The 16,093-nt window shown below is 49.0% G+C and overlaps 4 protein-coding genes across 4 annotated transcripts; 2 read left to right on the forward strand and 2 right to left on the reverse strand.

Annotated features, from left to right (window-relative positions):
• Positions 1 to 33: 33 nt before the first annotated feature.
• Positions 34 to 3,883, reverse strand: TREMEDRAFT_60285 (uncharacterized protein; the record flags this gene model as incomplete). Its single annotated transcript, XM_007002707.1, has 14 exons — positions 34 to 171; positions 259 to 300; positions 506 to 688; positions 731 to 1,132; positions 1,175 to 1,258; positions 1,300 to 1,629; positions 1,674 to 1,778; positions 1,827 to 1,955; positions 2,005 to 2,413; positions 2,459 to 2,532; positions 2,576 to 2,654; positions 2,699 to 2,799; positions 2,842 to 3,458; positions 3,508 to 3,883. The coding sequence occupies 14 exons, from the start codon at positions 3,881 to 3,883 to the stop codon at positions 34 to 36; spliced, it is 3,069 nt and encodes a 1,022-aa protein (XP_007002769.1).
• Positions 3,884 to 6,186: 2,303 nt separating this feature from the next.
• On the forward strand, positions 6,187 to 8,037 carry TREMEDRAFT_27148 (uncharacterized protein; the record flags this gene model as incomplete). The annotated part of the gene is made up of 4 exons (XM_007002246.1): positions 6,187 to 6,393; positions 6,742 to 6,888; positions 7,554 to 7,649; positions 7,921 to 8,037. The coding sequence occupies 4 exons, from the start codon at positions 6,187 to 6,189 to the stop codon at positions 8,035 to 8,037; spliced, it is 567 nt and encodes a 188-aa protein (XP_007002308.1).
• Positions 8,038 to 9,132: 1,095 nt separating this feature from the next.
• Positions 9,133 to 11,721, reverse strand: TREMEDRAFT_20778 (uncharacterized protein; the record flags this gene model as incomplete). Its single annotated transcript, XM_007002189.1, has 9 exons — positions 9,133 to 9,593; positions 9,641 to 9,678; positions 9,724 to 9,873; positions 9,914 to 10,150; positions 10,193 to 10,504; positions 10,547 to 10,716; positions 10,760 to 10,895; positions 10,942 to 11,427; positions 11,453 to 11,721. Coding segments are annotated over 9 exons (2,259 nt in total), but the record flags the coding sequence as incomplete, so codon positions are not given.
• A 1,143-nt stretch (positions 11,722 to 12,864) lies between these two features.
• On the forward strand, positions 12,865 to 16,082 carry TREMEDRAFT_60288 (uncharacterized protein; the record flags this gene model as incomplete). Its single annotated transcript, XM_007002708.1, has 3 exons — positions 12,865 to 13,232; positions 13,303 to 13,900; positions 13,953 to 16,082. 3 exons carry the CDS (start codon positions 12,865 to 12,867, stop codon positions 16,080 to 16,082), a joined length of 3,096 nt encoding a protein of 1,031 aa, XP_007002770.1.
• Positions 16,083 to 16,093: the final 11 nt, after the last annotated feature.

The raw sequence follows: 16,093 nt of genomic DNA on the forward strand, positions 1-16,093 counted from the left end.
TCAGATACAAGTCGTTTGATTGTCCTTATTTCCTCAGCTTATGACTTTTAAAAAATGGTGTACCAACCCTTCTAATTCTGCCACTTTTGCATTATGCGCTTCGTGTAATTTTGTCAATGACGATGGGGACATGGGTGGTGAGGTTATTGGTGGAGGTGTACGTGTTCTAGCCTGTTCGTCAGAACTTTTCCTCTCATAACTACAATGAGATGGAATAGAGGAAGAGTAAAAGGAAAGAAGCAGAAACTGAGAGCTGACGGCAAGTTGGGCAACGGCAGTGTTTTTAGCTACTCGTTCGTCCTATTTATCAGTATTCCTCACATGTGCCGAATATGTACACTTGACGATAGACACTCAGCGATGAACCAAAAGGGGCTGTCAGGTGAAAGGGACAAGAGCAGTCGACGGGTCATCTGGCAGAACAGATCAACTAAACATGGACCATCCAAACGGATCGAAGCGGATGAGTGAGGAGTTTACAGAAAAGAAAGATCACGTCACTGACCTGTAGCTCAGCTTTCACCGCTTTCAACTCCCTAAGCAACTCCACGATCTCTTCCTCATGCTCTCGTTTCACTCTATCCGCCTCTTCTGCCCTAGTCTCGGCCGAAGAAGACAGATCTTTCCCATGCTGCGACTGCATCTCCTCCAAAGTCTGTTGGAAATGATTCTTGTTCATCTCTAAAACCTGTCCCTCAGTCTCACTTTCTTTCACAGAACGGAGACTTACCGTCTTAGTCCCTTCCAACTCATCTCGCACACTCTCCAACTCCTTCAAAGCCTTCTTCAAATCCTCCTCAGCATCAGGACTCCTCTTGGCGACATCTGCTTCCAAATTCTCAGTGAGTCTCTCCAATCTATCCACCTCTTCCGTGAGTGACGAAACTAGTCCTGTCGCTTTTTCCAACTTGGCTTGTGTGTCACTAAGAGTTGTCGTCAGGGTCAAATGCTGTTCTTTGAAAGATTCCAAATCGGCCGCGTGATCCGCGTTGATAGATGCCATGGCGGTGGCATGGTCGGCTGCTAACGCTTCCAATTCGGCTGAATGCGCAGCGTGAACTTGTTCATGGGTTTTGGCCAATTCAGCTCGAATAGCAGCGAGTTCGGAGACGTGTGATTCCTGAGCTGCAGCCTTTCTCATTAGTACATGACAACGATCATGACGAAAACTTACTTTGGCCTCTTCGAAAGCAGACTGGTACCGTTTTTCATGCGCCGCTTCCGCAGCCCTTGCTTGATCTTCCAACTCGGTCAAAGCCTTCTTCATCAGCCAACGAGATCGTACAGTGACAGACTGACCTGTTCCAGTGCTTTAATCTTCGATTGACTGTCTGCGCGCGCTTCTTCCAAAGCTCTCACATCGTCCTCCGCAGCTGACGCTCGATTCTCTGCAGCGTGCAGCTTTTCAAGCACCTCCGCTTCATCAGTCATAGCCGTAGCTAGCTTGTGTTCGAGCTCGAGCACCTTAGCGTCTGACAGTTGTGCCGTTTCCATCAGGAGCTTGTCGTGCTCGGTTGCAGCATGTGCCATCTGAGCGGACAACTCCTCGATCTTGGCTGCGTGAGTGTCGGCCTCTTTCCGAGCGGTGGAATGCGAGGTAGACATTTCAGCAAGGCTTTTGCGGAGTTCCTGAAAGTCAGCATCTCAGCCCGCGATCACATAAAATCAATGACCTGAAGTTCGGACTCTTGCTGTTCTGCTGTGGCACGAATGGCTTGGAGCTGATCCTTTGTTTCAGCGAGTATAGAGATGTGAGAGTTGCTCTGGGCGGTCAACGTCTGCTTGAATCAGCCGGCCACGTCCTGTATGCAAATCCCGAAACAAACCTCTTTCTCTGCTGCCCAAGCAGCCTCAGCAGCTCCCTCTTTCTCTTTCGCCTCCTTCAACTGGGCACGGAGATCCTCCAGTTCTGCCTGCAAGCCGGACGACGAGGCTCCAAGATCAGTCTCGAGTCTCTGTAGACATGTCAGCATGACCCTGCGGAGCTTTGATTACACCACCGACCTCTCGTTCTGCTTTCCAGTGTGCTTCTTGTTGAGCTTGCGCCGCCTGCAGCTCGCTGATCTGGGAATGCAATCCTGCCAGTCCATTTCGAGCCTGAACGACGGAATGTTGTTCTTTGTCCAAGTTCACGACGAGATCCTGGATTTCCTGTTTTTGCTCTGCCGCCTGGAATCGAAGGTCCTGAAGCTCTTGGTTCGCTTGAGCGATACGGTCTTCGCTCTCTTTGAAAATTTCACGGAGAGAGATTGCCTCCTTTTGTGCTTCTTGCAAAGCCTCTTCAGCAGCAGTCACAGAGGCGCGCAACTGTTCGATCTCCGACGCGTGACTCTCACTTTGAGAAGCGAGGGTTTTGTGCTCTTCGAGAGCGGCCTGCAGTCCGAGGTGTGCCTTATCAAGGTCGTCCTCCAACCTGTCTGTCAGGCCAAGGACAGCCAAGAGATTTTTTATAGCTCACTTAGTAGTTGCAGCTTCTGCAGATTCACGCTGTTGCTCCAGCTCCAAGGCATGAGCAGCTTTCAGGTCTGCAAGCTATCAATCAGTCGTGTGACTTCTGTGCCTCATGTGCGCTTACCTTTTTCTCGGCATCCGCCAGTGCCCTTTCGGTAGAAGTCGAGTGTTGTAGCTGAAGAGCCTCCACAGCGGTGTCGTGCCTTCCCGTCAGCCAGCCCTCAATTCAAAAATCAGTGTAGCTGACTTGCTTCGCAGTTCAGCCTTCTCCGCCTCCAAGGCGCCGATCTTTTCATCAAACTCGGCCTTCTGCTTCTCGATTTGACTTTCCAGATCTTTGATACGAACCTATTCCCATGAGTTTGTCACCGTCACTGTATGATGACTTACCTCAAGCGCCGGGCTGGTCTTACCAGCAAGACTGACGTGACCGAGTGGCTTGCCAGTTGTCGTTGCGGCGTGCGCTCTAGAAGAAGCCGTAGAGGCTGGTGGAGGGACAGTTGTTCTTGTCCTAGCGGCAGGTCCTTTACCCGGTGTTCCGGGTGCCGCCCCAGTGGGTCTGACAGATGGTACGGCGGCAGTCCTGCCTGCCGTCGCCATTGTTGGTTTCGTCGCGGAGGTCGTGGTTTGTGGAGCGGAAGTCCTAGAAGTAACAGCTGGTTTGCCGGCAGTAGACGCAGTCAACGGTGCTCTGTTACTGGCGGTACTGTTCGCCACAGATTGTCTCCTGGCCACCGTTGGAACCGGCGGTTTGGTGGTGGAAGGAGCCACAGAAGGACGAGGCTTGGTTGTAGTGGCACCTGCGGGCGGCGTGGGAGCTTTCTTGATTGACGTAGTTGAAGGGGTGGATCTGTGCGTCGGCCTCGCTGTGGTCGTGGTCGTGGTGGATGTCGTCGAAGCAGGAGGTTTTGTTCCAGTCGACCGATTGAGAGGTGTGTTACTGGTATTCGATGTCTTGCTTGCCATAGATGGTCGAGGGGCGAGTTTATGGGGCGGTGGTTTGGCACCTTTTCATCAGCCCGTGGGTCATTTCTCATAGTAGTTTAGGATGCTCACTGGGAGTGGTAGCCTTGGTCGCCAATTTCTTGATTGCCTCGGCTACTTTCCCACCCGTTCCAATTGGTTTTGAAGCTCCTACTTTGTGTTCTTGATCATCTCCGGCTTTCTTGGGAGGACTCGAGCCATCTCTCGCGGACACTACGTCCCATCCTTCAGACTCGTCTTTACCATCTCCAGGAGATGTGATGGCGGCCTTTTCGCCCTGTCCTGGATTGGGAGGCGTGGTGGAGCCATGGACCGTCTCCACCACAGTGGAGTCTGTGGAAGGATCTTGAGTATGACCTGGCATGGGTGACGCTGGAGGTGGGACGGAATGGAGAGAGTGTTCGGATCCCGCGGAAGGAGAGGCAAGGTCCCTGGTAGCTGTGGCCATGACTGATTGATGATGGCCGGGAATACACGGTGACCGGGAGGTCTGGCAAGAGTGAGAGTCAAGAGAGAACCGACAGACCTGTGGTAGGGTAGGATAGTGTGATGGTGATAAGACGGAATGGGAGTTGAGGGACGGAAGTGTCCAAGTGGCTGAGCTTTGACGCCCGCCGCCGAAGCGCACCGTGGGAGAAAGGCAGATGGTCCCTATGACACGGGATGGCTGAGAGACCGTATGTATATTCAACGTCTTGAACGATGTAGAACACCCACTATCTTCAAGATGTGTGTGAGAAGACGATGACACGAGGTTAGTTGGAGAACGAGGCTTGTGATGGACGCGACTGACTTTGAGGGTGCTGGAGGACAAGCTCAGTTCATGAGTGACGAGTGACCATGACCTGTCGACCTGGGTGGATGACGATGGAGGTCTGTGCGCGATGTGAGTAATGTACGCAGCTTACTTTGTCCACCAAGCGATCCGTGCCCACCATGCAGCATCTCAGCATCTCACACACTCTCCTGTCACTCTTCTCTCATCTTGTCATACTCTTGCTCACTCTTGACCACTACTGGTACTTTCTTGCAACTACTACTATCATATCTCGACCACTCGGAAAGCACGTTCATCCCCCAAGGTGGAGGTCGTCCACTTCTATCACATATCGTGCGTGCCTTCTACCATCCCGTCTAGGAGCTGACGGGATAGCTTTCAAACAGCTCAATCAATCGGAAAAACATGCCAGTCACACCTACATACACAGATGCTGAAGGAGAAGAAGAGCTATCAGACGTTCCTCCCTCGTCTGAACTTTCATCACCACCTCTACCGAAACGTCGACGTACCTCTCATCAGAAGACCTCGGTGACTGAGCCCTACCCTACGCCCAAATCTATACCTTCTTCTAGTTCTTCCAACATCACCCGAGGTGGGGAGGAAGAGTACAAGTCGCCAAGTCCAGGTATCATCAAGCGACTTAGGGTCGATGAAACGTTTCCTTGGAAAGAGGTCTCGTTCTGGGTACCTGGGTGGATAGATAAACCCCTTCAGGCTTTACTCTGTAGGCGTATCACCGTGAGTGGCTCTTATCCATCCGCCTTTGTGCATCAACCCACACAGCATAAAACCTCCATCCCAAATGTCACTGCGAGATACTCCTCAGAGATTCGTCAACCCACCAGGTGGCACTTAGCTGAGTGGCACAGAAAACAGGAGCAAGATTAGCTTACAACATCGACGAAGCCCATATTATCCTCATCAACCCTCACCCAGTCTTCGCAACAAATTACCAGCCTTACCACTCCCTCCCTCGGGTTCTCTCTGGCGACTGTCTCATGGAACCGTACCACTGGCTCTTGAGATGCTACTATTCCGATCGAGTCATGGACGAAACCGAAAATCTACCTGTGTTTTCAAATGAAAGAGCGGATGCATTGAAGGTCGGTGTGGGGGAATTACGAGATGAAGGCGCCAGGGTTGAGTTAATGGTCATGCTAGAGGTGAGTTACAAAGCTCCTCAGCGGAAGCGTTTGATCGTGTCTGACTCGGTAGGAGAACGGAGCCATCGTGGTTCCCGAGAAAGACAGTGAGGTTTGCGTCGTTCCGCCTTGGCACCCCTTCTTGCGTAAAGCCCCAGAAGTGTCTATCTGGCAAGGAAAGGAGTACAAGACTCCGAGATGGGTATGGGATTCTGTGAAGTATGGTACGATGGATGAGGATGTTCATACCCAGCGACGGAAGATGGAGGAAGTAGAGTCGAACAAGGCTGGACCTTCGAAGTCGACTGAGGTTGTTTGGGAAGGAGATTATTCAGATTCAGAAGATGAGACAGGGTAAGTCATGACATCTTCCGAGCAGAGTAGAGCTGATAACGGAAGTGATGAGGAGGACGAGGACGAGGAGGAAAGTGATACTGGATCTGAAAGAGGTGATGAGGGATCTGTTGTAGTGGAAGACTTGGCGTCAGTCAACCCGGAGACATCTTCATCTACGCTCAAGGCCAGGTCTAAGCCTCGTATATTCATATCTCAAGAAAGACGGTCACGTCTTGTCCGGAATTCATAATATTACGCTTGTTTTTTTGGATTATCAACTGTTTATCTAGTTATCCCCTGCTGCCATCTACTCGCGGGTCCTCACTTCTGTCGTTATTGGATACACATCCCTGGAACAATCATAATGTACTCCTACCTGATGCATCCAAATTGTCATTTGAGAAAAAGTGCCACATTGACATCGCCACCGACCACCTGACAGCAAACTCGACGACTCTCCTCACTTTCACTCTTCATATCTCAATAGTGAACATGTCATACCGCTCCCCGCCTCCACATAAAGACAGAGCATACAGAGAACACAGTCGACCTACTGAAGAGGGAGAATATGTCAGGTCGATCAGGGATCACAGAGATAATGGCAAAGATAGACGTCCGCGGGAAAGGGATGGGAGAGGATCTAGGTCTAGGTCGAGGAGTCCTAGGAGGAGGGAAGGACGAGAGAAAGAGAGAGATAGGGTGAGAGAGAGATATGATGATGGTAGGAGAGGTGAGTTTGAAGATTTCATTACCTCTTCAGTTCCTAGTTCCTTATCGATCGTCAAGTCCGCTTCTCATGGTTTGCACCTTGCTTTCCATCCTTTGGGTTTCCTGCTTGATCTATAGAGGAAACTTCCCTCACGTCAAAAAGTGTGGAGACCGTTGATCTTGGTTGTATCATTTCATACTCATGAGATCGTCCACTACATACTGAGGGATATAGGGATATATGGATGGGAAGGGTTGATGGGTTTGATAAGGATCACACGTAGCTGACTGGAAGGATACGATAACAGAGATGAATCGGATAAATATAGATCTCGAGAGAGAGATCATCGAGATAATAAGGATAGGGATCGACGTGGTGATTCAAGAGCTCCAAGGGATTCAAAAGATCCTAGAGAATCAAAAGATCCTAGAGATATTAAAGATGGAAAAGATACAAGACCTTCAAGAGAAAGGGATGATGAAGATGTAAGAATTCAAAGAGATACCAATTATAACAAAAACGATGAATCATTCAACAACGCCAAACTAAGTTTAAGAGATGAGAAAAATCGAGATGCCCGAAAAGAAAGGTCATACGATCCAAATCCGAATAACGAACCGATTTTACCTACTGGTCCTAGAACAAATTTGAAAGGACAACAACCTCCTTCTGGTCCTCGTCTTAAACCGTCATCCCATCAACAGGGTTATGGGATGTATGAATATGAGAACGAAAGACCTTTAGATAGGAAAGCTATTGAAGAAGGTAGAAGACGTAGAGAAGAAGAAAGAGCTAGAGGGGTTGTTTATACTGAAGAAGATGTCTTGGGTAAGTTTTTTTTTTTTCAATACTCTATTTCTCCCAACTTTCACCGCTCTTCATCATATTTGCTTCATGTCATAATAACCTTTTCTTTCTCTTCTTTTATTATCTTTTAATTCCTTTTGGTCACTGATGTCTCTCGTGGTTCACCTCGAAATTTCCCTTACCTCCTCCTTTCGTGATCCTATCTGTGATTCTTGGCGCAACTAGAGTACTCGTACTCAGGAGTTATTACAAAATAATGTGAAGATGGATTGAGATGATCGGATGTACAGCTGACCATATAGAAGATACCTCTTCAGGGAGTAAAGATGTTAAAATGCGAGAGAAAGATGGGGATGGGGAAGGTGAAGAAGATGAAGAAGGGGAAGAAGAAGAGGATATATCTGCTATGATGGGTTTTGGTGGGTTTGGAACGACCAAAGTATGTTTTTTCCGTCATTTTCTTCTTCCTCTTTATCATCTAATAAAATCTTCTCTTTCACCTCCTCTCTCTTCATCTCTTTCACCTCATTCATCTTCCTCTGACCCGATCTTCTCTCTTTGTCCCTTTCGCATCTTCTTATAATTCTGCTTCGTGCCTTCCACTTAACCATCTCTCAAGCACGAGGTGAATCCTATTGGTCGACAGAGCTTCTTCGGATAGGCCGATTGAGTATCTCGAGATTAGGACGTAGACAGTCACTAACATGCAGGGTAAAGGTTTCGGTGTCAACGCTGACGGCGCTGTAAAAGTGAACAAACAACGTACTTGGAGACAATACATGAATAGAAGAGGAGGTTTCAATAGACCTTTAGATAGGATCAAGTGATACTTACACATGTCTCGTCATTTGTTTCCACTTCCATCATCATTACTCAGATCGTCCCCTCGCAGAATAAGGTATCGCCAGTGACGCTGTCCGCACTATCTTGGTATCAGTCACTCTTACCTCAACGCGATATCGCATGGGGAGGATAACGCGGGTGGGATAGATAAGTAAAGAAGAATCATGATGCATTGTCTACTTTCGAGAAATACATGGTAAATTACACGAGATTCATGAGATTTCTACTGAACTTAGATCTGACGATATGCTGCCTCGTACACACGTAGGGCGAGATGGATGATAATGATCATGACATTTCCGAAGGACCGTTTGCAAATGTCGTCAGGAGATAATTGAGTAGTCTCGTATCGTCGTCCATTGCGTGTTCTCCTGGACTCCTATTTCGTCAGTTTATCGTCTATTCGTGAACTGAAAGGGGTACGAGGAGGCAGCTGCAAGTAGAGGAAAGAAGGTATAAACAGAGGGTGAAAAGTATAAGCAGAGAGGGGGAAGTATAAGGAGAAGAAAGAAGGTACAAGTACAGGGAAGCAAGGCTCAAGAATGAGGGCACAGAATCAGTAGGAGGGAACAAGATGAGGGGAAAAGTAAAGGGGGACGAGACGAAAGCGAGATGAAAGTTGATGAGATGAAGAAAAGAGGTATAGCACGAAAAAAACAAACTCACCCCTCATCAGTCGTTTGAGGTAAAGCAAACGGATTAAACGTCACTGTCCCATCTGTACTTTGTCCCACTCCTAATCCTAAACCCAAACCTAAATCTGAAAAATCGAAATTATCTAAAGGATTCCCGAACGGTTGCATTTCACCCGGTCCGAACAATTGAGTATCAGGTGATAAATCCATCGATTCCATTTGAGGTATAGGTATTTCTGAAATTTGTTCTTTTCCCAAGATCGTTCCATCCATCTGTGTCGTAATCGATCCAGAAGGATAATCCATCGAAGTACGTGAAGGTCCAGAAATACCTGAAGGACCTGATAAATCGGAAGGATTGGAGGTGCCTGTAGAAGTAGAAGGAATATTCGTGAGTCGTGATGGAAATTCAGGTCCATCATATGGTACATCCACCCACATAGGTGTACCATCTGATCTTCTAGGTGGAGGAGGTTGTAATGGTCTTGGAATTCTTTTAGAATTTCCAAAAGGTTGATGTACGTCTAATCCTGGCATTGAGGGTGCTACGTAACCCCATGGAGAACTCATTGAATTTTGACCATTGGAATTAAACCTTTGGCGTTGTTCTTGAACTTCACGATATTGTTGTAGTCTCAATTGACGTTTTTCTTCTTCGGCAGCACGTCTACCACTCCTTGTTTTAGCGAGGTTGAGTAATAGATCTACGGGAGTTTGTTCTTCACCTTCTTGTGGTTTACGTGGGATGGTAGGTTTCGAAGGACCTTTGGCTGTTAAGAATTCTACAATGGCTAGTTCTTCTTTTACTAAAGGTTCTGAGATACGTCCTTGAACGTCTGGGGCACGACCGGAAACGACGTTTAGTAATTGTCGGAGCTCGTCCGCTTGAGGGGAGTCGGGATCGACTAGAAGTCAGCACATCGTTCTCCCGTGAATAATTGTTGAGACTCACGCTTGATAGTTACCCCTAGAACCATATACGAGTTCAATCTAGATATCAGCTTACCGCTGAACTCAAACAATTTATGTATTCACACTCGGTAGCCACCACTATTCACCACGACGTTGCCCTTCTCCAAGGTGAACGCTCGTCTGCTAAGCAAGTCCGCAGTGGCCGATTCGATAGCAGCGGTTTTAGAATACGTATATCTTCCATCCTGATCTTTCCGTCGTAGCAGATATGGTCTAACCGTCAGTGATGTTCTCCTTCCAGCTTGATACTCACCTGTTCAAGGTGATACGAGCATAGTACCATTCACAAGCTAACAAATGCCGTTGAACGAAAAGATACGCGTGATCACTGTCAAAGCTCGTATCAGGTGTCGTCATTGAGAAGAAACCAGGCAACGAGTCGCGCCATTCGAGTAATTCCCGATCCAATTTGATGACGGTCTGATAATTCGGTAATTGTATAGCGAAAGTGTGATGGGCTATCTGTCCCATAATTTGAGCCAATTTATGTCTGCCACATCAGCCGATATCTTCAAACCTCAGTTTTACTTACCTCAGAATGACATACGTATATACCGTCGGTCTGGTCAATGGATGACCCGCAGGATCAAAGTCCCCTTCCAGCTCGTCATCGTCCAGATTGGCGGGAATTCTCGTGTCCGTATGCGCATCGGATATAGCCGCAGGTCGGCCGACAAGAAGAGATATGGTACGGTCCAGGTGATACAGCTGTGCCCAAGCTCGACGACGGATTTCGATTTCTCGTTTGTCGGTCAAGTTGAGCACAGTGCCGTCTCGGTAGAGTCCAAGTTGGAATGCTGTCGTTAAAGGAGTCGATCCCTCAGCAGGTCGGCGAGTGAGCAGCCTGTTTCATCAGTCACAGACGGAAACATATGTCATGACGCACATGTAGCGTGAGGCTAGCAGACCAGCGAAGAGGACATCCAAATTGTCTCTTTGCAAAGCTTTGGCGTACTCCAGACCACTCCGCGCGGAACCGTAAAATCGTCGAGACCACGCACTTTGGTCCTCTGGGCGTACAATGTCCTTTGGAGCGGAGAGTACGGCTATGGCCAGCTGGCGCTCAGCATATCCTCGTCGTATCTGGGTATGAGCTCACGACAATAAAGAGCAACGGCAGCCATTTAAGCGCCTCAGCGTCAATTTTGGGGTTGCTAGGATTACGATTGAGTGACTCGAAGAAGGCGTTATAGCGCTTCAAGAACGATGCCTTGTTCATCTTATACCGTGTCCAGCTGGTTTGATTAGCCTGATTTGTGTGGTCGTGATCAACTGCCTCACTCGATGTCTTTGAAATACATATCCACCAAGCCGTCCGCCATTCTCCGTCCCGGCACCCCAGCTATTAGCCATTCCAAATGCTCTTTGGTGATACCGCTTTCTTTCAGCGTTTGCAGCATACTTTGCAACTCAATGCTCTCCTCTGGAATGAACGTGATGCGACGGCCTTCTCGCAGTCCCCAGCCAAAACCGCTTCTACCAGGAGGGGTGCTACTGGACAGGTTACCCGGGAAGAGACCGGATGGAGGAGGTTTGTTGGAGTATGTATCTCGGGAAGGTTGTGAGAATGGACCACCTCGGGGGTGGAAAACCTCTTCGCCAGAAGTTGTGAGGGATGATAAGTCGGGGAGTACAGCATCCGGTATGGCCTGTGCAGGGGCAGAAGGTGTCGAGGAAGAGGCGGATTGAGCGACTAGCCGGCTCAAAAGAGATTCGATGGTATTGAGTCTTGAAACTACCTCACTGTTTCTACAGGATGAGTGAGACCTTTGATAACAGTCGCGAAACTCACGCATTGGGATCTTCCACACCATTAAGGAAAGGTCGACAGAGGTGTGGGACCTTTCTGGCAACGCATTGAGAGCAAGGTTCTTTCCTATCGCATTTCTGCTTCCTCCGATGACACTCTACGCAAGAGAAGTGCACTCGGGTCCTCTTGTTTTCTCGCCCGCTACGACCGGTAGACTGCGCATCTTCATCAGTCGACAAGTCCACTGGCATCGAAGGTTTTCTCTCTTTGCCAGAAGTAGCTCGCGGAGAGGCCTTTCTTTTCCTAGCCGCATTGCTGTCGGAAAGACCATACGGAGTGCCCTGGATGGATCTTGACTGCTCGGCTAGGATATCCGGAGTGAAAAGAGATTGCTGAGATGGTGTGTCGGTCACAGAGGACAAAGATGCCGGAAACATCATGAGGATTTGAGAGGATCAAAAGGGTAGTCACCCCAGGCGCGGAGCAGAGTTATGAACAGGTCACAGAGTGAGAGCGGGAGAATGGAGTGTAATAATAGAGCAAGAGTAGTAGAGGTTGTGAACGGAGAACAAGCCGAGTGGGGCAAAAGAGAAAGATCACGTGACCGGTTTCCCCGACCTCCACCTTGTCCTTCCTGATAACCCTCTCTGTTCCTTCTTCCCTCTTCCCTGCGCTGCTCACGCAAAAGTGGATAATCCCGACGGAACTCGAATTAATCCCGACGAAATTTTGCCACTTTCTCCCAAAATACGACGTTCAACTCCCATATCCCGTCACTACTGACCCAAATACCTTCACTATTAAAAAATCATCTTTCCGTGGCTTTTCTGATATCATTGGAATGCCTGACGCCTTCTGAGTCTATTCATACCATTTTCGGCACAGCTTTCGGAGTATTGACCACAGGGGCATGGGCAATGTCCCCAGCCCGAAATCCTACTTCCTTTTCGGTCCCCTTTCGGCCGAATTCGGGAGCTTTCGGTGATAGTCACATACTCACTACTGACTACCAATCTACCCAAGTGAATAGCTTCTTTCATGTATGTAAGTATGTATGTATGTTCATGTTCATGGTAATACATCCTCTGAATGCACAAAACTCTCTTAAGGATCCATCATGTTGACGTGTCTGATGGTGATGTGTTGATTGAACTTCTACTAAGTACTAACACGGGCTGACGCGATTTTCCCCCTTTTTCATTCCTTCAATTCACTTCTTCTCTTCACTTCACTTCACTTCAGCATCTTCATATCTTTTTCCAGCATACATTAGCCAGCGTTTTTCATCTGCTCTCCACTGCTCACTCTCAACTGATCTCACTGCTCATTCTGCATCTGTGTGCTTCATCTCACCTTCCGCCTTGGCTCGTCCGAATTATCTTATCATCAAAATTAGAGTCTTCCCACTCCCCCTTCCTCCCAATCTCTCTGACCTCTTTGACCTCTTTCTCAAAATGCCGAACCCCTTCGACCCAAAAACAGATAAATCCAGTGTAAACCCTCCGAAGGGTTACAAATTACACCCCGACCATGTTCACTTCCAAAAGTATCTTCAGCCACAACACCCCATTTGGAAGAATGAGAAATCACTTCGTTCTTTTCAAGCTGAGATAGGGTTCTACCTCCAGCCCTGGTGGCATGCAGAGCCGAAGTATCTTCCTCAGCTTGCTGAAAAGCTAGGACTTCGGGAAGCTACCCCGAAACAAATGAAGGAAGAGGGTATTCGGGCGATTACTAGAGGGTCACGATGTTATTCGGCGGATGAGTCGGCCACAAAGCCAAACTGTCATGTCCAGTTTTGTGTTTCGGCTTTCAATTACACGTGAGTATTGGTTTATCAAATATGGCTCCCGAATTCGGGAGAAATTAACGAAACTCAATGCTGATCTCAGACATCCCGAAGTGAAATGTGTCAATGTACCTGATGGTCGACCAGTGTTTCTCAACCGTTGGGACGAAGGAAAGTTTCGTGTCTGTGTGCACTGTTATAACTCCACAAAGCCCCCTCTCACCTGCTCCCTCAAGGGCAAGCCGACCAATTTCCTTGTCGAAGAGTCCTCCGAAAGTGAAAAACGACCGAAAAAGTCATCACAAGGTCAGGACAAGCCTGAGGACAGCTCGGATTCTGATTCGGACTCATCGGACTCTGAACATTCACCACATCCCTCCCCTCCGAAACCTCGCCGGCCAGCCACCACAACACGCTCCACAAGAGCTTCGGCTCCCAAGAAATCGGTTTCTCCCCCCCCTCCCGAAAAAGGAAAAGGAAAGGGAAAAGAAAAAGCTCCCCCTGCAGCTTCCACGGCGATTGGGTTCTCAAATGCGCCACTGCAGCAACCGGTAGGACCGAAGGACAAGCGTAGGACTGCTAGGGGAGGCACTGTCGCAGCTGGGGATGCTGCAAAACCCGGTCCGAAATGGGTTGTCAGACCTTCTCCGAAACCTCTCACCGAAGCGCCTACGTCTGCTAGAGAGCAACCTCGTTCGGAGGTGAGTTTTCTAGGTTCCGAACTGAAAGCAAGTCTCAGCAGCTGACTTTTAGGGAGAAACAGAACTGTCTTCTCCAGCTGGTCCTATTCTTGTTCAAGATTCCAGCTTGGGTCAAGATGATGGGGAAGAAGGACCTCAACCGGAACCATCTACAGCCCGAAATGAGAGGCCACGATTCCCTCCCCGCCCTCCAAAATTTGCCGATGTTGTTCCCGAAAAGGAACCCTCCGAAATCGCCCCCCCCGTTTTCTCTGCAGGTTTGCCAGCTGGGGTTTCTCCGATACTTGTCCGAAGTAGTCCTGTTCATCCTCCTGTGAACAAGCGTGCCCTGGAGGATGTAGAAGAGTCCCAGGCCGAACCGAAACGGGCTCGTCCGTTCTCCATTGAACAAGGTCCTCCCCAGCCCGAAATGGATCTTACCTCCGAAAAGGTGCCCACAATGTCCCCTGTTGGTCCTGTTCCTTCTCCTGCCGTATCTGTTCGACAACAGGCCGTTCCCTCTGCTCTAGACCCATTTATAGCACAAACACAATCGGTTTTGGGTGTTACATTGCAAGAATCACCAACAATCCCTTCGCCTCACAAAGCTAAAAGTGTCACACCGGCCCCCTTCCCCAGCCCCTCCCCTGCTCCGAAAGCAGGCCCTCCTCCAAACCTTCAACCTGGGTCTTCTTCTCTCGTCTCTGGCCCTCCCCAAATCTCCCCACTACCTACCTCACTGCATACGTTTGCAGAGGTAAAGCAGTGGCTACAGCAGAAGCGCCTGGGTCGATCAGGTGTGCAGAGTCTTCCTGGTCCAAACCCATCAACCAATGTTCCGAAACCCACGATGGCTCCGAAGCCCATAGTTCCTCCACTCTTTGCTTCCCAATCGGCTCCCCCTCAGACTCCACCTCCCACTTCTCTCATTCGTTCTCATTCAGAATTCGTTGGCTCTGGTCCCACAGCTTTGCCAGGTCAGATACCCTCCATTCCTGTCACTTCGGTCAATGTGGTCAGTAAACTCCCTCAAATGAACCCACCACTCCAGCCCGAATTTCGGACCCAAAGGCCCACTGTCCCTTCCTTGGACCAGCCTGCACCCGAAAAGGTTGTCCCTTACATCCCGGCTCCACCGTCTACCATGCCCGAAGTTGAACAGTGTCTGCATCGTATGAGTGAGTTTCAAGAGACTCAGGCTCAGTTTGAGGAGCAATTCTCTTCCCGAATGGTTGCTCAAGTTTCCGAAATGATAGACTATTACCGAGAAATCAACCGAGGACGTCATCAAGCCTTCTCCGAAAGTGTCACACAATCACTTTCGGGTGTGAGAGCTATCAATGGGACATGGAGTGAATTCAAAGCGCGGTATGACTCGGTGGTTTCTGAAAGAGATGTGGCTCAAGGAGAGGTAAAGACACTGGACCGGCTGTACAAAGAGCAGATTGATAAGAATGAGGAGAGAGATCATGCTGTTGCCCGAGTCACCGCCGAAAAGGACGCCGAAATTGCTTCAATCCGAAAGCAGTTGGAGGAGACTCAGGAAGGGCTCAAGACTATGAGCCAGAGGTTCGCTAGTGCAATGGGGGATAAGGAAAAGGAGGCTCAGGCTCGTCAGTTTGCTGAACAGCGGTGTTCAGATCTGGCCAGACAGATGGCTGAGAAGGAAAACACCGAATTGGAAACTCTCCGAGCTCGTCTTTCGGAGGCTGAAGCAGCTAAGGGAGTAATGCAACAGCAAATAGACGAGGCATTGCAGTTTGTGCAAATTACCGCTGCCCTGCAAAATGAGACTGAGATGGAGAATGTAGGGTTGAAGGAACTCAAAGCGCAGTTGGAGGGAGCAAATGAGAAGTTACGGGCGGACCTTCAAGTGGATCAAGAGGAGTGGGAATCGGCCAACTACACCATCAGGCAACTTGAGTCAGAACTCCAAGAGGCCAAACAAGAAAAGGCTCGGCAACAATTCCGCTTTGACCTTAGGACCTCCCCTGCGAAGCCGAACGAGTACTCTGACCGAAGAAGAGCTCACAGTCTTGATCTCCCTTCCACCAAGATCACCGCTCGAAACTCCGAAAATACCGCACCGAATCCCGAAAATGACCCTTCCAACTCCGAAAATGTACTTTCTTCAGGACCAACACCTCATGATGCCATTCCCACAATCCCCACAAATGCAGATCTCCATTCTTCTCAAGATTAAATGTAGCCAAT

This window comes from Tremella mesenterica (genome assembly GCF_000271645.1).
Source record: "Tremella mesenterica DSM 1558 unplaced genomic scaffold TREMEscaffold_2, whole genome shotgun sequence".
In the NCBI taxonomy this organism is placed as follows: Eukaryota; Fungi; Basidiomycota; class Tremellomycetes; order Tremellales; family Tremellaceae; genus Tremella; species Tremella mesenterica.